At 32.0% G+C, this 24298-nt stretch overlaps 1 protein-coding gene across 2 annotated transcripts in view; it reads left to right on the top strand.

The window, feature by feature from the left end:
• Positions 1-24298, top strand: part of AGPAT5_1 (1-acyl-sn-glycerol-3-phosphate acyltransferase epsilon) — a 33522-nt gene that overhangs the window by 1760 nt on the left and 7464 nt on the right. For both annotated transcript variants that reach the window (XM_051210482.1, XM_051210483.1), the window contains 3 exons: positions 1779-1865; positions 13723-13813; positions 22734-22901. In XM_051210482.1, the coding sequence (XP_051070476.1) occupies positions 1779-1865; positions 13723-13813; positions 22734-22901 (346 nt within the window). The remainder of the gene's footprint in view (positions 1-1778; positions 1866-13722; positions 13814-22733; positions 22902-24298) is intronic.

Raw genomic sequence — 24298 nt, 5'->3', positions numbered from 1 at the left:
ATTAAATAGAACAATTTTACCGAAATTAGGTGCAAAAACACAAATTGTTAAGGAGTGGAAAGCGTCCTAATTTTCTTACTTTCTGTAAATAAAAAAATACTTACTAACTGTATGCAAAAGCTAAGTGTACCTTACGCATTTAAACACTAACAATGGAAGTTTGATGTTAAAAATCCTTTGTCATCACAAGTACTGAAGTAGGTACACTTAAAATTATATAATGTATGCATCGAAATTTCACTTTAAGGCTTCAGCTTCAAAAACCAAATACTATATGATGCTGTTACATGACAGTTTCCGATTCATTATGCTTGAAACTATTCGATACTTTGCCGGCTTCCATGATATTGGCAAACTAAGATTCTGAAACGAATCATTTTCCGTACGATTTTCAAATCAACTGATTATTCGCTTAGTTTTCAAGTTATGTATTATTTACTTTATGCCATTGATTTCCAGCAGTTTTGATGGCTTGATAAGTCTAGTGAGTGATAATTCGTCGAGCAAAACACGTTGTTTTCATTCTAAGCAGGATTTGTCAATTGTAGAATTTATATGAATACAATTATTCTGAATAAAGAGAGATTCGCTTCCTAGGACATAATTTACTTCATCCCCATTTACGTTGTTGTCCATTGTTAAAGTGTATTCAAAGTAGTAGTAGATAAATAAATATGGAAGTGTATGATTAAAACACGTGGTTTCTGAGTTCACATCTTCATTGGGTATCAACAAGCGAAAACCGTGTCATACTTTGTCTGTGAATACTGGAGACGTTAGTATCAGATGATGAAACGCATTGCACTTCTGGATGTTACAGGTTTGCAACAAAATGGTCTGTAAATGTTTTAATGCCCTCATTTTGATAATGAACTAGATAAGCTCATTCAATAACCGTAGCAATTTTTTATTCAGAGGGCATCAAATTCATTTACTGTGTTTAAACTACACTCAGGTTAACATCGTATATTTTTTCGTCTAGCAATAAATAAACAGTGTCTTGCAAGACATAAAGTTATGCCAATTTTTTCATACTCAAAAATGTAACAAATTTTAGAACGGAACAAAGACTACACAAAAACTGGACCACACTGATACTTAAATAATTATAACTTCTCTAAACTGGTAGATATTACCTACAACAATTCGTAACGATAATTTATTTCTAATAATTTGCGAAGGTGAATGAGGCCGATAGTGACCTATTTATGAAGTGAAAAGGTTACAAAAATATGCAATCTATCACAGAATATGAATTATTCATTAGACGTCTATGAAACGTTATTCATGTGTGCACATTTGTCTTTATAAACCTTGTGCAAGATGGTTCCAGGGCATTAAATAATAAATACAACATTGGATTAATTTTTAGTATTCTTCAAGGCTATCCAGTCTCAGATCTGAAATAGTGCAATAAAAGTCTTCACGATTACAGGTTCTCTTAATATTGTCAAAATACCAAAAGGTTCTTCAGAGTTCTGAAAATTTATCAGTAAATTTAGGAACTGAATTTTGTTCTTAGGACAAAGAAACTAGCTCAGATGCTTAAGTAATAACTAGAACATGGTATGAAAAAGCAGGATACTGTCGAAATGTCAATTTTATGTTACATTTAAAATATAAGTATCAATCAGTGTGCATCTTCATTATCTTGTGACACTGTAGAAATATTAGAATATATTCTGTTGAATAACTATTATCTTTTGTAAAATGAAACAAGGCTTCTAACATGCAAACACTTAATAATTTACTCATTCTTGTTTCGTTTTTTCAATTAGGACTCTTGTTTATTCGTTGACCGATATAATTTTAATGCAAAAGCAGCTATCAGTACACTAAATGATATTAAACAACTTCAGGCGAATGTGAGTTGATATCAGTATTCTGTATTTTAAAATTTGATTTTTGAATTACTTTAAACATGTCGACTTAATGCAACCATAAGATACAAGTAAATGGCCGAAAAGCTGTTAATTTAATTGTTTCACAATATTAGTTTATGAAGAAAGCCATACGAATAATTGGGAACAAAAACGTGTTTCACCGCTAAATATCTATCAGACATTTTAAAAATAGCCGAAAATTTACAGTTTGTATTCAATAGCTTAAGAACTTCCAACCAGCTTTTTTACCTAATGATGTTTTAGACTGATCAAAACACGAGAACTTACTTTCGTATTAGAGATTAATCAAAAGTAAAGTAAATATGTTAAGAAATATCTTTTTATTTGTTAGTGGCAAACATGGATATTCTGTCCAGTTAGTAGACAAGTACAGATGTGGCTTTCTAAAATATATGATGCAGCAGCCTTATTTATTTCTAGAAAAAGTTCTTTATCAGTGTATTTGCCCATTCACTGCTTGGGTTACTTCAAGCATTCTCTATTTCCGTGTCCAGTTAGGAGTATATATACGGAAGATTTTTATTGAAATCGTAAATCCGTCTAAATTAGACAGTCATCGAAAACTAGGAAGTAAGTTTTTCTTCAATGTTTCTCCGTATTTATCTTACATATTTAGTCAGCTGTCGGTAACTATACATGTTTAACGTTCACAAAACAAACAGTAAACCGCTGTTCTGGTATTGTATTTCAATGTGGCACACACCACAGAATCAAGGCTGAAATATTCAATGCACGCAGTAGGGAAAATTACTCAATTAAAACTAAAATTTCCATGAGTGCATGATCTCTCACGTTTCTCAGGTCTTGGTATAAACCATAGCAGCTCAGTTAATATATTTGTGGGGCATATCAGATGTTGTAGCTCGAAGAAAAAAGCATAAATTAGACGAAGTTTTGAAATGTAGGTACCAAGAAAACTGTAGTATACTAACAATTTGATCAATTTGTTTCACTGGTCACTTGTATCAAAATACTCTTATTGGTGTCAATTGTCTCTTAACTGAAGTGTTTATAAAACAGTCGAAAATATCATACAAGTATAGATTAGAATGGTTTACCGCCGAAGGTTACTAATACATGACGAAACAGTTGATCTTCGTTTAGAATATCAAATTATTATAAGACCTACCCATAAATGTAGAAATTCGTTAAGATTTGTTACTATGTTGAGTCTATATATTATGATATAAATACAGCATGAGAAATAGTAGCTTGTCTTTAAGAGTATACGGTGTAAAATTTATGTCGTTTACTTCTTATCGCTTTGCAGCAACAAAAACAAGGAATGAAATGATAGGATGTTCAGTTTATTTACAGTTCATCTATTCTATACTCGACTGTTTAGGTTATACTCTGTTATTTGATCACTGAACAATCAGTCATTTTTCATTTATCTTATTCTGACTACATTTCACTAATATGGTAGATATCGCGACTCATGATCTGAGCAACTGAAATTACTAAAATCTCCACAAAACCCCCTTCTGATAGTAATCAACATATGCTCACTAGTGACTGGCTTCAAGATGTATATCCTGGAGTTCTAGTGGGAAGCAGTGACCAGTGGAGTTCAACCGGGTGATTTGTGAGATAGTAACTCACCGATGACAATGGTGGATGTGTCGCTCAATTTCTTCGATTAGTTGAGGTTAGATATTAACACCATTGGATGCCGGCTCAGTGGTGAAGTAGGTTAAGTGTTCGTACGCGGGACCGAAGGCCATGGGTTCGAGTCCCGCGAGCGGGATCGTGGATGCGCACTGCACAGGAGGAGTCCCGCAATAGGACGAAACGGCCGTCCAGTGCTTCCAAGTTTTCAATGGTGGTCTAACATCAGTCGGTTCATGATCTCAATCAAAAACTTAACAATATCCACGACTTTTAATTGACCAATATATTAGTTAAATTATATACTAATCAATTTTTGTTGACCTAGTATTATAACTGCATTAGTCTTGAAAGTGGTTAGTTTGACAGCTAACTGTTAAACTGTTCCAAAGGCCAGTCAAACGATAGAAATAATGAAAATACAACAATATGGGTAAATTTTAATTAAACAACGTTTAACAGACAGTACTGTGCACATCGTTATCACATTGTAATATTCGTAGAAAAATCACTGACTACTGCAAAACACTGGATCAGATTCTAGTTCAAGTCTTGTTGAATGTTCTAAGGATCAAGTTGAATTAGAATCATATACATGAATAATAGGTTCAGTGTAGAATTATCGAACACCTAAATCATGATCCAATATATCAATTACTTACTTACTTACTTACTTACTTACTTACTTACTTACTTACTTACTTACTTACTTACTTACTTACTTACTTACCTACTTACGCCTGTTACTCCTCGTGAAGGAGCATAGGCCGCTCACCAGCATTCTCCATACAACCCTGTCCTGGGCAATCTTTTCCAGCTCCTTCCAGTTGTTATTCATCCTTTTCATATCTGCTTCTATTATCCGACGTAATGTGTTCTTTGAACTTCCTCATTTCCGCTTCCCTTTAGGATTCCAATTAGGGCTTGCCTCGTGATGCAGTTCGATGATTTGCATAATGCATGTCCTATCCATTTCCATCGTCTTTTCCTAATTTCTTCTTCAGCTGCAAGCTGGTTTGTTCTCTCCCACAAAAGGCTGTTGGTGATGGTATCCGGCCAATGGATGTTGAGTATCTTGCGTAGACAATTATTCATAAATACTTGTACTTTCTTGATGATGGTTGTATTAGTTATCCAAGTTTCAGCTCTGTACAGTAAAACTGCCTTGACGTTGGTATTGAAGATTCTCACTTTGATATTGGTTGAAAGTTGTTTTGAGTTCCATATGTTCTTCAATTGTAGTAATGCGACCCTTGCTTTGCCAATCCTTGCCTTTACGTCTGCATCTGAGCCTCCTTGTTCATCGATGATGCTTCCCAGGTATTTGAAGGATTGTACATCTTCAAGAGTTTTGCCATCAAGAGTGATTGGATTTCTGTTCTCCGCTTTGAATTTGAGGACCTTTGTTTTCCCTTTGTGTATACTGAGGCCTACTGACGCAGAGACTGCTGCTACAATGGCTGTCTTTATCTGCATCTGTTCGTGTGTATGCAATAGGAGGGCTAGGTCATCTGCGAAGTCCAAATCGTCTAATTGATTCTGAGCTGTCCATTGTATTCCGTGTTTTCCCTCAGATGTCGAGGTCTCCATTATCCGGTGGACCACCAGTAGAAAGAGGAAGGGAGAGAGTGGACAGCCTTGTCTAACTCCGGTCCTTACTTGGAATGCATCTGTCAGCTGTCCTCCATGCACGACTTTGCATTGTAGTCCGTCTTATGAGTCCCGGATAATATTGACAATCTTCTCGGGAACTCCGTAGTGTCGAGGAAGTTTCCATAACGTCCGCCTATCTACACTGTCAAATGCCTTTTCATAATCAATGAAGTTGATGTATAGTGACGAGTTCCACTTAACTGATTGTTCGACGATGATCCGTAGTGTCGCAATTCGGTCTGTGCACGATCGATCCTTACGGAATACAGCTCGTTGATCTCGAAGCTGGGCGTCTACTGCATCTTTCATCCTGTTCAGCAACACTCTGTCAAAGACCTTCCCTGGTATTGACAGTAGTATAATGCCTCTGTAGTTTTCACATTTGCTCAGATCTCCTTTCTTTGGAATCTTGATGAGGTGCCCTTCTTTCCAGTCCATCGGCATTTGTTCCTCCTCCCAAGTTTACTAGTTTTTGTACAATTTGAAAAGATATAAATCCATTTTGTTGACAACAACAACAAAGTAATGTGAATTTATTCATGTTCAGTTAATATGACTGACTGACCAATTTTGCCCGATGTAAACTGATTTCACGTTTCAACATGTACAGAACAATGTGCATTATATCTATTCGATTAGACAGATTTTTATTTAAAGGATTTCACATTTGTTTACTCTTTAACTTTCTACAAAAACTGTCTTATCAATTATTTTCGTTTCAAATTATTATTACCATCATTATCACAATTGTCTATGAGAAAATATACCAAATAATAATGGAAAAATACATGTAAACACTTACCACCTTAATTATATGAATGAATAAAACTTCAATTAGTCATTTCTAATTTTTCTTTTTATTGTCATATTAACTGTGGTTGTTACTACTTGATTATTCATTCTTTCATGTATAATTTGTTATATTTAAGTACAATATATTATCAGTTATACGCAACGTAGAATCTGGCACATATATAAGTGCATTGACTCAATTTGTTATACTACATTAAGATAACGAAATAAAGTTGTTAAAACAAATACTAGAGTAGTATATGCAAAGATGAATAGTGACTGGCAATGGAATCCAGGATGCGCGTTTCGTCCCATTTGAGACTCGTTAGCTGGATGCACCTGCATCTCAGAGTCGATGTTCACTCTGGAAATCGAACTCATTACTGTTCGCTTCAACTACCACCGCGTTATCCACTTAGCTACTGAGCAGTATATGTAATAAAAATATTATTGATGACAGGAAAAATTAGGCTTCGGTAGTACGATTCGAGTAAAGAATATGGATTAATTGAATACAAAAATTTTAAAGTAATTTAGATTCTTACATGGTTATTATAAGAGAATTTTTGTCCTTTCTTAGAAACTAGAATGAACAATGTTCGCGATTAGTTAGATAAGGTTACAAATGCAAATATTGTGGGTGTTTAAAATAATTATCTCATATTTTATTCTGAACATTTATACAAGTTATATAGTGATAAAATTGTTTAGAATCAGGGAGCTTTCATAAATGAACATCACCTTTATTTTGCTTTTACTAGAATGTGAAGTCTGTTTCTAGTTATAGGTTTGTTTCAAGTTACCAAGTTTTGATAGTGTTTTATTTAGGTATTAAAATATTATTATGTTATGGAAGCATTATTATTATCCCACTTTTCAGTGTGCTTCTAAAGATTTACTCTGTTTTACATTATGGGTGAGAAAAATGATATCACATAGGTAAAGAACATTTGTATGTTTTTGGTATTTTAAATATTACTCAGAGATGATAAATTGGATAGTGAACATAAAGACGATGTGGCTGAGACTTGAACTATTAATGCAAAACCATAGCGTACCTCAATAAGGAGTGTGGGGTAACATCAGGAGTAGAACAAAAGAGCACTAGTAGTGATCAAATCATGATATAATATTAGTTTAATAATTCAGTAATTGTTGGTTTGCGTCGTGTCGAGAGGTTTAAACAACTTGTTTAATGGTCATTAGCTAATCTTAATCAGTGTGTGTAAGTCTTTCATGACAGAGCAGAACATCAACAAGGTGATGTAAATATACTTATTCTTTATCATCTCTGACGTATTTAGTTTCAATATTACGTCATAGTGTTTTTCTCCTACTAACTATATTTAAAATGTATAATACTTTGAAAATCGTTGTTGCTGTTATTATTCTAAATTCCCACATTCTCATCTCAAGAAATGTTACGTCACTGTTATATAAAATATGAAAACGTGTGCTATGTATCAAGTTGTTTATGAATGACTGATATTTATTATTCTGAATATAATTTCGGTCGTATGTGCAGCACATTATCAGATAAATCATAAAATGATAATAATTTATCTCAAATTAAACTAATAATCCCAGAAGTATGTCGTTTCTATATGCCTTCTGTCCCAGATTGACGTCATTTGACCTGATACTAAAAATACAGGTAGAACTAGACAAACATTTCATCCTAATTTGTAACTCTTCTCTAATACAGTCTCAATATCCAATCATTAATCGCAGTTAAAACCTTTTGGCTCTGTTTAATCACTGATACATTTAAAACATTGAGTTTTAATGCAGTGATCCAAATTTCTAATCTCGACAGACAATGATATCTTGGCTATGAACTGTTTATGAGCTCCGCAGTGAAAAAATTAGGCAACTTAGTCTTCAATGGTACATTAACTGATATAAATATGAGATGAAATATATTCACGACTGGAACTTCTACTAGTCTGTCAGTCGAGATTTATTTTTATATATCATACCTGGAAAACTAGTCTTGCTTAATGATTTTCAAAGTACTCTGTAGATACAATAAATATTCAGAAACTAGAAATATAACATCCAATTAAAATACTGTTTATTTGTTAAAATAAGTGTTTAAACAAACTTAGATAACAGAAAGGGTTTGTTTAAAAACTTCAAAGAACATTCTATTAATTAGAAAAGATATGAGTTGAATTTACTGGTCTTTTTCAAATATTCTTTGTAAAATGAATAAATACCCCACTCAAATTCTCCTATCTTGAGATTAGATGGTGGTTGGAGGTAGTCGACAGGAAACCCTAGACCCGGGTTTCGTGCTACTTGGCACTCGTCAGCAAGGTGTACCTGTAATCTTGAGGGAACTGGTGCTCCTTGGCGGATTCGATCTCGTGTCACCCAGCTTCACAGTCAGAGACGTTACCACTGAGCTATCCGAGCCGCGACCGACCTCCTGTAGGACCGAGATGTAATCACAATTGATTGATCGCTGGGTGGCGACACGCATGACATTGATCGCCACCCAGTGATCAATCATTTGTGAATTCTTCTATCTATCTGTCTATCCATATATATATTTGTGAACGACAGATATGTACAATTCATAGGTGATTTGAGAATATTTTTTTCTGACAAAATTCCTTAGTTTCAATGACTTGAACATACAAGACATGAGATTAAATGTTATGTGAGCAAACAAATTGACTGCCAAATTAATTTCATTTTTGTAAAAATTTAAATACCTTTCCATATAGTATCAAGAAATTAAGTTGTTTTCGTTTACTAAACTGTATAAAACAAACAAAAAATACACTATGAGTATATGGCAGATTAACATTATATACATATAAATGTGCACGTCAGTCAAACTAACTTTCAGTGAAATTATAGACTATAAAGTCATTCATGAAACATTTCTGATTTGAACACCATTTATTCATCAGGCTCTTTAATAATCTTAATTCATCTAATAATAAGTTTTTTTAATAAATAAATTAATGTATTTATAATATCCCAATCAGTAGAAAAATTGAATTTTCTGACGTTTCGTAACTCAGCGTAAGCTACTTCTTCAGAGAATAAATATTCTCTCATTGGGATATTATAAATATATTAATTTATTTATAACAATCTACTCAATGCTCAATTGATTCGAAATTATCAAGTCAAACCTTGATAATGATACCTGCAATTTTTGTTCATCTTTCTGTAAATTCAAATGGGGCACGATAATTCATCACTGTTTCTAACGGCGCATGGAAAATAGAACCATATTTCATAGTACTTATATTATAATATTTTACATTAATGATATTTTATACCAGTCTTCAACATAATTGCAATGATTTATGGATGAGAAATATCCTTATATTTTCATATATAAAATCTACATAATGTGCTGTTGATAATTAAAATTCTATAACAAAAGTCATATCAATAGTTAAACGTTGGAAATAGAAGGTCAAACGTGGGTAAATAGACCTAGAATAGTCATCACAAAACATTAAAACCATTATGTAATAAGAAGTGTATAAATAATTTGACAGTAAGGAATACAAACGGAAAGAGGCAACTTAACCAACGAATAAGTGAACATCCACCAGCTTGGTTTATAAAGAGCCAGATAAAAACAGTACATAGTTCTATCTTGGCACATCTCATTGATAGCGGTCATGCTGCAGATAAATCGAAAGCATTTCGAGGGCTCTATCGTATACCTCCATCACTTCCCAACGGAGTTCGTTCACGCCTCCTACATATAGCTGAAGCCATAGGAATTCGTACATATAACCCCAATTTATGCGTACAGAAGAAATTCATAACCCCCCTATCCCTTCCATGGCCAGTTATAACTCCACTAACGATTTCTTTTTTCTTTAATTTTTATTATTGTTATTTATTTATTTATTTATTTTATTTTTGTTATTATTAGCCTTATTTCCACATCTAGTATTTGTTTGTAATTTTCCGCCTCTTGCCGTTTGCATTCTTCACTATCTAATTATTTACATACTTCTTATTACGTAATGATTTAAATGTTTTGTGATGACTATCCCAAGTTTATTTGCCCACGTCTGACCTTCTATTTCCAACGTTTAACTATTGATAAGACTTTTATTATTATATTTTATTATTCTTACTACTATCAGTACACTTGTCTTCCTACTATCAACTTGTACTTTTACCCATTATATGTGGTGACCTATTCTATTTCATTGTGATTATCGACCCATATTGCCTTGATTGGTTTAACATTTTCGTATAAATATTCATATATATTACAGTAGAGTCTGATGACGATCTAATTGAAAACAGTTGTTCGCTTATATGTGTTGTTCTAATTTTCACAATTGGAATCTTCAATGTAATTAAAATTCTGTAATGTATGTTATTAATTCCCTTGATAATTAACTGTGAAAGGTACCATCTATAGAGCATTTACATAAGTATGTAATCAAATGATACTAATAATTAGTAAATGTTTACAAAATATAGTAATTGTGTCACTATTCCAGTTGATAAAAATTGAATACTTCATTTAATTCACAACATTCATATATGTCTACGAAGACGAATCAAAACCTTCATCAATTATATTTACAAGAGAATAATCTAAATACTTAATATTAATGTTAGCAAAAATCATAGTCACCGCTATAGCTGGTGGTTATCTTGACTCAGTATTTCAATGGTTAACGTATTACAGTTTGAGATATGTTGTAGATTAAACCACTAACCATAATTCATCTGTTTCTTTGACTTAGATAACCAGCTTCATTATAAATGAATAATAATGCTACAATTTTATGCTGGTTAACAAAATATGTGGAAGATAAATCACTCTTATTCTCTTTTATTACTCCAAGGAAAAAGTATGCATATACATTCATATGTATTCTGGTGACTACTTAATAATAAGTCGTGTTTAACAAAATGATTATTCACCAAGTTAGGTTTGACGAATTTACATATGATTTTAAATTACTTTTTACCGACCATTTCAAGTTTACTTTCAGGTGATTAGTGACTGTATATATTTCATTCGATTATAAATGATATAATAAGACTAACATTAAATAACAGATAATACCTCTTGATGAGTATAATAAATAGTGTCTTAAGAAAGGTGTTATTTGTATTCTAGTTCATCATCGTTCAGCTTGATGAATGTGAACATGAAAAGAAATATACATCAAAATTGTACTTAAGATTTTTTTCTTATATATCTATCTGTACATTGAATTGTTAAGTTTTCTAGCAGTTCGGTTTAAAAAATATAGTTTATTTTTCAAAACACAATGATAGAAACACTTTCTTCCACACTATTCTCAATGAAGTATTTTCTGTTGAAAACAGTCGGCTTTGCATAAAATGTATATAGCAGTGGTTTATGGTTAAGTAGTACGACTTTCTGTCATCGAGTTACAAGTATTAAAAACACTTCACCTACTCGAGAAATCGGGTAGCATAATTTTTTCTCTCACAGTTTGGCTTTAAGTTAATTTCTCAACTCATTTATCTGGTAAATCAGTTGAATACACATTATGAACCTTAAAAATGTTGAATTCCGACTATTTCCTGATAAACTGAAATTAAAAGCTGGATCAAACAAATTATCAAAGTTTATTTTATAAATATTAAATCATACTTAATAATATTATAATCATTAGAGAAACGTTCCTCCTAATTAACTAATTATTATCATTATTATTTGAATTACTATTTGTCATCGTTTTAGTTTCAAAAATTAGTTAATCAAATAATACCTGTATCTCAAAGTTGATGTTCACTCCGGGACTCAAACCCAGTACCGTTTGCTTCAAACGCCATCCCGTTATCCACTTAGCTACAGAGTGAACACCAACTCTGAGATGCAGGTACATCCAGATGACGAGTCCCAAATAGGACGAAACGCGCGTCCTCAATTCAACTGCTAACCACTATCCATCTTTGCATATAATGCTTGTGAATTAATGTGATATCAAAGCAATACGCACAGTATGCATATATTTCAATAAAAGACTGGTCAGTCGCAGTCCTATACATCAATGGGACGATTCAAGCAAAACAACATCAAATGTATATTTAATTAAGTATAAAAATAAACAAAATCCATTGAATATTATCATTTGAAGAAAAATTCTTATTTATATATGAAATATTTAATTACAATACAATTAGATCTAAGATTGTTTATTTTGTAGATAGCAATTAAGTAAATATAAAAGTTAATTGTGTTGAAATCAAAAAATAAATAATAATAAGGTTTCTTTTGTTTATCTAATGTTTATCAATAAAATTTATCGATTTATGCTCTTCAATTAAGTATTGATTGATAGATAATGTTATTATTGTTTATTAATACACAAGAACAAAATGTATCCAAGTGAATAATCGTTATTAATAATTAATTTATCAAACGCTACAGTTACAAATGTAAACTTGTTGTCATGTTATAATAGTCTAAAAGAAAGGGGAAAAGAAATAATAATGAAATTTAATAAATTAATGTTATAATTAGAAAATGATAAATTTCTGGTTGATTAAATCTTAAATACCACAAATTATAAATAAAATAAAACAAGATTTTATAAGTAGTAATGTCCGGGACAGGTTTGGAAAAATAAGATACTTTCAAAGCGATGATTTTTAGTGGATAAATTAAAATAGTATGTAGAAAAATTAATATAAAATAGGAATTATTGTGTTGCGGTTGAGATACAAATAATAATAATAATCAGAAGGGGTTTGTGGAGATTTTAGAAATTTCACAGATTGAGATCATGAGTCAATTGAAGTTAGACCACCATTGAAAGTCTGGAATCACTGGACGGCTGTTTCTCATTAATGCAGGACGGTTGCGCAATATGGTGGATTTGTTGAGGTTAGACATTAACACTGTTGTATACCGCCTCAGTGGTCCAGAGGTTAGACATTCGCACTCAAGACTAGAGGTGATGGGTTCGAATCCCATGTGCAGGATCGTGTATGTGAACTGGCGAGGAGTCCCACACTAGGACGAAAAGGCTACCCAGTGCCTTCAGGTTTTCCATGGTGGTCTAGCATCAACTGACTCATGACTTCAACTATTAAAATTACTATGATATCCACAAAAACCCCTTCTGATAAAATTATGTGCCTATTTAAATGAGGAAACCCAACGGTGTTCTTTAAATTCGAAAGATGTTTCACAGTTTTTTCCAGTCAAGTGATTACGCGCTTTCGTGAATATATAATTAGTACAAATAGATAGGAGACAAAATCATCAACGTATTTAAAGCTATTTAATTAAATATTGAATAAATTTACTCGCATTTTGTGCACATCCGAGGGTAAACAGATTGATTACCATGGGAACATATGTGAGCTTACTCTGTTTAGATGAATAATGCATTTGCTCAGTGTACCTTCCCGTCTGTATTACACACGCTAGGAGATGTTGAAACACTGTATTCTTGTGAGGTTAGATCAAAATATTGAAATTTATTTTAACGGTTAGCATTACACATTCAAATGCATGAAATTGTCGTGCTCGTAATCATGACCACAAATGAAGCTTACTAATCAGTCTCAATAAAAATTTAGCAGTTTGCCGACAAAAACCATTCACTAAATTTTAGCAGTCTTGAAATCTGTTTAAAATGCTAATTCAGTTATTCCAGTGCGTTTTACCCATGTAATCTAAATTTGTCAATTACTGTTAATTACATAACCCACTTTTACAGTCAAGATAGATATTTTATTGATGTTTTTACTCACAAACCATTTTTCTTCTTTTCATACACAGACTTGGATGGTTATTTACCCTGAAGGTACTAGATACAATCCATGGAAGCATGATGTGATTCAAGCTTCGCAAAAATTCGCCGTTGAGAAAGGTAAACGTGACTGCCATTTTGTAAAATAACATAATATTTCACTTTTGAATCCTTTAAACTTTATTATAAAGAATGTTATAAATATATTATTAGGGTACTAAATTTTTCTAAATTCTTTTACGTCATGTGATGACATCAAGGTGTACTTTAAACCTTAGTGAAACTAATATTTCTTTAAAGTTTTAAACTTTTATTACTCAAAGATATTATAGACAAGCTATTCATAACATTGGTTCATTGCTTAGTTTAAGATTTAGAAAAGATCATTTCACTTTGTGAGGTTGCTTTTCATTTCATGTATGTATCACAGACTAATCACATTTTTTGCACCACCAAATACCAGGGAATAATGGACAGATGTTTCGTAATATATAGGAAAGAAGATGCTCTGGTCTCTATGTCTAAATTTCTTTAGTTTTCAATAGTACCGTCAACTGAGACCACTTTTTGACAAACATGATCTATAAATTAAACTAGTCTTCAAAATTTGAAAAATTCCCATATTGTGATTTAGAACAACATATATAAGTGAACAATATTGTTTTCGATTGGATCGTCATCAGGCTTTACTTCAATATACAGTAATATTTATATGCATATATGAAATTATTAAACTAATAAAGGCAGTTTATGAGACAATGATAACAATGGAATAGATTACATAAATAAGTGAAAAGTACAAATTGGTAGTGTGATGACTGGTGTACTAGTTGTGATAAAAATAATAAAGGCATAAATCAATGTTATTATTCTTATCGCAACTAGTACACCGGTCATCACACTACCAATTTGTACTTTTCACTTATTTATGTAATCTATTCCATTGTTATCATTGTCTCATAAAATGCCTTTATTAGTTTAATAATTTCATATATGCATATAAATATTACTGTATATTGAAGTAAAGCCTGATGACGATCCAATCGAAAACAATATTGTTCACTTATATATGTTGTTCCAATCCAATCTTCACAAGACATTTCCAACCTAAGTATAATCAAGTGCTGTCCGTCAAGGCTGTCCACTTTCTTCATTTTTGTTCAACTTCATCATAGATCTACTGATTGAAATAACGTTCTCATCGACTGAATTATCGGGCATTCATTTCCTACCAGGAGGTCCACTTATTGACCTAGAGTACGCAGATGATATAGTCCTGTTTGGTGAAGACTCTGATAAAATGCAGAGTCTTTTGGTAGCACTAAGCAACAATGCCAGAATGTTTGGAATGCGCTTCTCTCCCTCTAAATTCAAGTTGTTGCTTCAAGACTGGTCTGCGTAAACACCTGAACTAAAGATAGGGGGTGAAGTAATCGATCACAATGGCGTCGGTGTTTACACTCTCTGTCTTTCCTTAAACCATGAGATTAAAATCGTTTCATATCTTTCTATGAACCAATTCTTTCTTCCTGTACTATATCCTTATATGCAATCTTTCTTTTATATATTACCATCACTGAATTAACTACTTCTATGAATCCAGTGTTCATCTTGCTGTGCTTATGTGATATGACAATTTGGACCGATGCATATATGTGCCTGGTCCTACGTTGTAGCTGACTGACTGACTGAACACAAGTATAATACTTCAATTAAATATGATTTCTGTCAATTGAAGTATCATAGAAAACCTGGTAGTTTTTATTCTCGATTATAAATCTGTTATAGTTTATCCACTTTTGACTTCATATTCAAAAATACTTCAAAGATATGAAATTCTTGAACGACTATGACATAAATTACACTTTCAATCATTATCCATTGATTGACATTCATTAATTTCTGTCAAATTGTGTACTATGATATGTACATCATCTAATGTGGTTGATAGATAAATGTCAACAACGAACTCAATTATTCTATTCACAACACTAACAACTCACTTGAATTTTCATTCTACATTAGTATACTATTAGAGAGTAATATGAAAATTAAGAAAATGTTCAATTAAATTGGTTTTTATATAAATTAGTAACTGTGGATACTTCATAGACATCCATTTTATGTAATATCTATAATGATTTATTGGAATAGATATTATTATCACATTAATCTTTATTATTATTATTATTATCATTAATTGTAATAACGTACAATTTATTGATATTTTGTTGTTATGAAGCTGCTTTAATTAATTTCTAACAATAATGATCATTGTATTATTGTAATTATAATTGTTTAAATATCAAAGTCTCATTTATTTGTTATTTACTGAAACGCCTATGTTGTTTATTCCATAAATTATTATTTTATTAACTTACTACTATAGATAAATAACTTATAAGTGAATATGGTTATTATGGAATTCAATATGTTTCATTTTTACTAAGTCAATGATAAAAGACATTGGAGAAATAGATTTTATAATTTATGAAAATTCACAAATTATAATTAATAATAAATGGGTTTACTTATCATAATTACACCATAATTTATTAACACATCAATGATATTAATTATAAGTTGTTCGAAGATGGATTGTTGAAGCTTTCATCAATTACAATTTATTTAGTGTATATATGTTATGCTTCGAATACTCAGATGATATAGTCGTGTTCGGTGAAGACGCTAATAAAATGCAGAGTCTTTTGGTAGCACTGAACAACAATGCCAAGATGTTTTGGATGAGTTTCTCCCACATCTAATTGTATATTTTTGCTTTGGGACCGGTCTGTGTCAACATATTAACTAAGGATATGAATTGAAGTAGTCGAACGCGTCGACAAATCCATTTATCTTGTAAGTTTGATCAGCCATAATGTTTTGGTGTCTGTACGGATTCAGGAACCTCGTCCGGTTATTGCAGATTTACGTCATCTATGAAGAAGGCGAGATATCCGTCAATCAATTAAGGTTTAGTTAGACTGCACTGCAGTTTGTTCTCTTTTACTACGTAACGTTGCCACAAAGAGTAGAGGATACTCGTAATTTACAAGTAGATATTTACAAATGTCTTAGAAATATTGCTTCCATCTATTGGAATCACCGGGTCAGTAATGGAGAGGTTAGACGCAGGGTATTAGGGAATAATGGTAAATCAGTTGATGAGGATGTGAATCTACATAAACTGAAATGGTTGGGCCATATAATACGCATGCTCAACCACCAATCACGAGATGCAATGCTGACCAGTGCTGGAGACGGATGGAAGTAAGTTGGGGGTGGCCAAACCAAAATGTGGCATCAGTCATTCAAGTTACTAACTCCTGGTCTGAGCCACATTCGTAGATGCAGATTACTTGGTCGGGGTTCGCATGACTGTCGTAACAAATGGTTGAGGACTCTGGGTGACGTGGCTGAGAATCGATCACAATGTCGTATGTGTATACACTCCTTGTGTCGCCTTAAATCGTGAGACTAAAATTACTTTATACCTTTCTTCCTGTACTACATCCTTATACACAATCTTTCTTTTATATGTTACAATCATTGAAGTAACTACTCCTATGAATTTGGTGTTTACCTTGTTGTGCTAACTTGGACCGATGTATATATGTGCCTGATCCTACGTTGTAACTGAGCAACTGACTGTTATGCACTGCAAACTAATTTAATTATTTACATCCTAATTATAATAATGATATTTAGGTGTCTGAATGTAACCACAGTCAATAAATAATTTTATTTATGTATATAGGGAAAAAAGAGATGGATATTTCATGCAGTTGATTGAATACATTAACTCATCAACTCGTTGTCAATCAGCTACTCAGTCAATTAATGTTCAGTAATCTAATCAATATTACTTGACTGGTCTATGACGTACATTTAATGAGCAAATGTTTTTGATCACTGTCTTGAATATACAATAAAATATTTTTGCTTTGTGACAAACTGGTCTCGAGATCACTCAATTTCCCTAAAAATCCTAGTCTTTTTGATAATACTTTTTTCCAGATGCATTTTTGTATGATGTTAGTCCTTATCTGATTGGGTGCCACTAATATTAGTCCGTTTATTTTGTGTGGATTTGAAATTCATTGTTTCATTGCTATCTAAACAGAGTTGTATCATTTGATGTTGTTCTACTTGAGTATCAAGTCTTTCATAAAATTCATCTTTCCCTTGGGTTAGAGGCTAATTGTTGAAATATTTTGCACCAGCAGTCTTTATTGGGTGAGCAATAGAATCGTTAATACCAACATAGATTGACCGCTCTCTGATTTGGTACTAACGTAGATCGGCTGTGAGACCCAATACGCTATGTACGGACAACTCATTAACATCATCCTAGTTCAAATGAAAAATCTTATTATGCAAAGCTAAAATTTTTGGCACACATCAAAAGAGAACATAAAGTAGTAGGGCCTCCGGCAAGCATTACTGTTGATCCTGACATCGAAACAAGAAGAACGAAAGTTAGGTATTTGAATTATTCAGAACTGGTTCAAAAAATTCAGAAACCTTCTTCATTTAACACAATAACATTATCAGTGAACGAAAATACTTTGAATTCAAATTTTCTAAAGTATTTGTTTCTTTTTTTCTTTTTAAGGTACTTAGATCTATATGATAATTGCAAACCGTTAAACTTTATACGGTAATCAATATTCCATATCTTTATGACGACCTGATGCTCACCGATTAATTTCATTGCGCTTGCTTCTTGATGTTACAGTACGATTTCATGTCTTTGTTAACATACAATACGGCTAGTCTAAACACTCAGTTGCACTGATCCTAGTGAATTCGATGGTTAACCTCAGTTTAATTTTTCTTATTTCGTGATTTTATTACAATATCGACTCATATAATATAAATGTCTCCTATTGATCGAATTGTCATTATAAACATTCCTCGTCTAGGTTTTATTATCCATATATTACAGTTTATTAAATTTATGCTATTTATAATTTTATTTAAAGAATAAAAGTGTTTACAAATTCACAAACATATGTTCATTTAAGTGTTCAGCTTTTATTTTCGTGCTGAATGAAATCAGCCACTTCGACTTAAAGTAGAAGTAAGCAGAGTAGTACCATTTAAAATAGAACGTGAAATTTCTTTTCGTGATCAGAGATTAAACGTCATAATGTTAAGCGCATCAAATGGTCGATTCTCTTGGCGTGGATTTTATGTGACAGTCAATTCAAACCCTGTGCTGCATGAACTTGTTAACTCGATTCAAGATAGAATCCCTTCAGGATTTTTGCATAAAATTCACCCATTCACATGGCTGTAATACATTTTTGCTTTATAACTGTTATCGGTTTACGATGAGGCTTTTAATCCAAAACCTAGCTAAGAACAAAGTTAGGACTCTTAAAAATATATATGTCTTCTTATAAGGGTTTGAGAAGAAGGATAATCTATATGCATATGAGCGAATTTATATGTCGTTGGTTTTTCGTATTATAGGCAAAGTAACCCGTAGAAGACCTGAAAAGATTCATGAAGAATCTGTTTACACTTTTTCGTTTACAAAAATTATCCAATTACAAAATTTGTCTTCTAATTAGCTAAGAAATCGCTGAAAATTCGTCGTGGTTACTTTAAATTCGTTCATATACTATGAGCACTAACCAATCAAAAACACCTCATGAAGATGTGAAACCATTATGTACGTCATTAACGATTTGTATCATCCTACTTTGAGAACGAAAGATATTCTTAACCAGACACAATTTCAATCAAAATTAAAATTACATTAATTTGATCTCATAGCTAGCGGTTTACCTAACTTGATATTTTTTTATATTTTCGTTACTTATTTAAAGGAATATATATTAAGGCTTATCTGTGTAATTCAACGTCTAATTCCTAAAAAGTTTGCTTGAAACGAATAAAACAAACATTATCTGCTCAATATGAGTTGATTATGCGTTAAATCACATTCAATCTTGCTTTCAACATTTTAGAAAAATGTAACACTTAATTATTTGAATAAATACATCTTGTGCGTTATTTCAATAGTCAATTTACACAAACTTTTTATTTAATTCTACGCATAGATAGATCCATCAATAAAATACTGATAAGTCTACAACACTTCAATGTATAAATTTAATTTAACAGAATTAATTTTCTATATTTATCATCTTGATTTAGTTTATTCTGGTGTTTAATCACTGAATAATAACTCCGTAGCTAACAAGAACTTAGGTAGGGACAACCAATTTATTATTTCGTACAAAATTGCAAAATATGAGAACCATACATTGAATGCTTCATTTGCAAAACTTCCATCAATTGTCCTTTACTTCCTGTCTGATTCTTTCAATTCACAATCCCTTTCTATTTTACTTCAATTCGATCTTTTTACCCTTCTGCTGCCAGCCATTCTACATATTACAGACATACGTAACATACACCACAACTCCTTTAGTGATTACCACGTTTTATCAATCAAGTTAGTCTGACTACTACTTGTCTAAACGGATCGAAAATGCTCGCACTATATTCTAATGTAGGTTGGTGGTTGAAAACAATCATGGAGAAGTAGAGTACTTGGTTAGCGCTTACCAAAAAAGTATACCATTAATTTTCCAGGAATGATTAATATAAGTATAACTTAAATCATTGGCAACATCAGTTTATCAAGATAGTTAAATTTTGATAATGAGTGGATATTTATACTAAGCCTATGTTTATGGTTTCTAGTCAAACGAATACAACCGTCGATTTGTTCTATTTTTATTCAACAATTTATTAATTCGGAATTAAATGCACCACAAAGAGAATACTTTAAAGCAATTATTAACTGTTTACTACCTGTGTTTTCCTGGCACCCATAAAGTTGGTTATATTCATGATGACTTTTGTTTGTGTGAGAGCCATAGAAAAACATACAACACTTGACGCTAGTGGTATTTACAACATAACCAATCGTCAAATATTCCAATTCTTTTAAATCATCTTTCTAATGTGCTTAGCATCATTATATATTACTGTATATTATTATAAAGTTAAATAAATATAAGTCGAATATGTATGCAACATACAACATCCATATTGCTTACTAGTATATCTACTAGATAAGTAGTTTTATCTGCAATCATTGGTATGTATATATGCATATACACATTAAGGAACTTATAAAAAGTCTGTTAAATTTTAGTGCGTTTGAAAACAACTCTTCATACGATAAGCATGATGATAGAAACGAGCAACAATCTAATAACTAGTTAAAATTACGTTAAAAATAACCTTTGAACATTGTGAAACTGTCATATTGTCGTGGTTAGTCATTCCTTAAAATAAACAAACATCAACTAGCTGACGGCGCTGTGTCAAGCATCACAACCAAATCATGCCATGATCTACCATGAAACTCTTGTCTGCAACTAGCTACGGCTATATATATCCTCTCAACTATCATATCTTTCTTCTCTGTTCGTCACTGGATCATATTTTTAGGGGATACTTGATTATCAGTGTTTCCTGATTCTGAAGTATCCAGAGTATGTTCAAGATCATGCTTACTGAAGTAATATTTTAATCATAAATGATAACAGAATTCTACTGATCGGAGAACGATATGAGTATATTACTTCAGAAGTACTCGATTCGTATTCGCAAGTAAGATAATATACTGACTTATAACAATGCTCGAATTTTACACGTCATTACGTTCATGACAAATTTTAAATTTATAACGACACAAACACTAAAAAACGCGAGCTTTTTAAATGTAATGAGGTTTCTATGTGTATCATTGGTTCCCTTTCCAGACTTCAGTGAGAAGTGAGCTTTCCACATTTCTCCACAAATTGTTGTTCAAACCCCTGATTTACAAGTCATAGGTTTTGAACATATACCAAAACAAATGCAGAAATAAGTAAAACCAAATGGCCCAGTAACAGCGAATGACAAATACCATACCGGGCTCATCGCTTAACGCATAGTTGAGACAGATCAATGATTCATCTTCTCTCGGCCACATTGGTTCTATAGAATAGGTCTCTACAGTAAATATTCAGGTTTGTCGAAGCCTTAGACATACGAAATTTAAAACTTCCTTATGTTTTCAAAAAACGTTGCACACTGAAACTGTCCTGGTGATATTGATTTACTATTCAGCGCGGTGAATTTCATATTTTTTTCCATGGTATCTTCATTTTTCATTCATCTTTCATTTTATGTAATTTACCTTTGTTTTCATGTATAACCTTAACAAGTTAATGTGTGATCAAACCGCTCGATAAATATTATGCTAGTATATCACATAGTTTGATAATTTTAGCTTTTTAGTTGTATGATATAAGCTTACCCACAGGATAAAATGTTTGAAACATATTTCATTCTTCCATTTTGTTCATTATCAACAATCTCTTGTTATAGAATGTAACATCCGATTGTTACTTCGTATACTTTGTCATTTTATCAAATGCTTATCATAAGTTTTATTTGTACTAAATGCCAAACTTATGTAGACATTCTAAGCAAGAATTTTCCCGTCAGTCATTTTCTGAATATTGTTTCAAGTTGATCTTATGCAACTCTTAGATTAGATTACAAAAAAACCTTCAATAATGTATGCTATTAATGTTCCTTTCATTCACAAAGTTATCTGGCTTATTTTTAGTCCGTATATACTTGTAATCTTATAACTTGCCGCAGTACATTAGCTTTACAACCATAACATATCCATTAGTTGACAATTTAAAGATGTTACACATATATGCATAAAATTATTTACCCAGTAGCGAGTTCGTAAAATAAATTCATTTGATGTATTGTTTACTAATTAAATTGTACATTTAAATTCCAAAGGCCAATTATTTTTAAGGTATACCTACCGATAAAAAACTTAATCTCTTAAGTTACAACAACACTATGAACTGAATATTCATAATTTAATAATGTACATAGTTTCATAATGCTCAAAATGTTCGTTGTAACGATATACTTTACATTGTTTTTTTCAAGTGCAGTGATGATCAGGTCATTCATTATTATTTATATTGTTCATTTTCAAAAGCTGGTATTAAACCGTTCAAGCATGTTTTGGTGCCAAGAAGAAGAGGTATTCAGTTGATATTAAATCAGATGCATGATTGTCTTGATGCTTTATACGATGTGACAACTGTATTCGCTGATGAAAATGGTTATCCATATGATCATTCTATACCTGCACCAGGTTTGGGAGGTAAGATTTGATAATATGCTAACTAACAAAATTATGAGAATATTAAGATTTTTTATGAATGGTTGATATTTTACGCCTCAATAAATGGACTTCATATCTATTCAGAATAGGCAGACCATGAATAGGAGTGAAAATCTGGATGCACGTTTCGTGGTACTTGAGACTCCTCAAGAAGATTTAATGATATTTCAGTGTTGATAAGCCCAGAACCCAATACTTTTCACTCTACTAGATAGTACATGAGAGTTTGAAGCAAATACCACGGAGCTGAAGTTTTAGTTAGAACACCATTACTATAGCGTAAGTAGATCTGGCTGATAAATTCTAGTTTGGATGAAACATGCATCGTCGATTCCGCTGCTAAGCGCAACCGTTCTACTCTATAGAAATTGTGAAATAACGATTATATCGAAGCGATCTACACAGGACGCACGTATCACAACAAAATATGACGAAAATTTAGTTAAGAATAATAATAAGGGGATAATTCAAACTTTGACTAAAAATGATGTCATTTCCTAACTTGTTTAGTTTCAAATAATAAATTCGATTATTTGCCATGGTTTTATGAATTAGGAGTTTTGCACATTCCCTATCATTCATTTTTGTCAAATATTCGTTCTCTTTTTACTGTCTTTCACATCACTAACACCTCTCTGGAAATGTCTGTTTTACAGCTTCATTCACATACTTTGTAAATATGCTTAGATGTTTGTTGTATATTCTTTTTGCTTACTTTAAAGAATGATTAGATTTAATAGTTCAACAATCGTTGTTCATCACTCAGATTACGCTTCACAGTCAGAGACCTTATCAATTAGTTTTCCTTATCATATCTTCGATCATCACCAAGAAGTAATTGATATACATGACACTGGTCATTACTCAGTGATCGACCAATTGTAAAATTTCAGAATTATCATGTGTTTATACGTTATGTGATTTTAAGAGTGAAAAGAGAGGGAAACCTGTAACGTGCTAGTTAAAAGCCGAATGGTTTAACCATTAAACCATTTATATGAATCGACCACCTATCTTAAAAAGTTACATTAGCTGGTGTGGAAGTAAGTTGCAAGAAATATAGTGGTGACGAAGTCACTGACTGCTTGTCTATGCCGTGTTTTTAAATACAAATTACCTGGTTTTACTTTGCATGTTAACAGTAATCACTAATTAAAGAATCGGATAACAGCCAAAACTAAGTCATAATAGACTAGACTAATCTATTCTTTAGTGCTCGCTATTCCTTCATATATATCTTTTCCTTATGTCCTTCTGTTATGACTTGTTGTTTGAATGCTTATTGTCTTGGCTCTTTTAATGCTACTCTTTTGTATCTGGTCGTCGCTGATTGTTATGTCGGAAACGCTTTTCACTTATACTCGGAACGAGGGACC

This window comes from Schistosoma haematobium, chromosome ZW (assembly GCF_000699445.3).
Source record: "Schistosoma haematobium chromosome ZW, whole genome shotgun sequence".
In the NCBI taxonomy this organism is placed as follows: domain Eukaryota; kingdom Metazoa; phylum Platyhelminthes; class Trematoda; order Strigeidida; family Schistosomatidae; genus Schistosoma; species Schistosoma haematobium.
The sequence above is the reverse complement of the archived record's forward strand: the minus strand, read 5'-3'. Positions and strand labels throughout refer to the sequence as shown.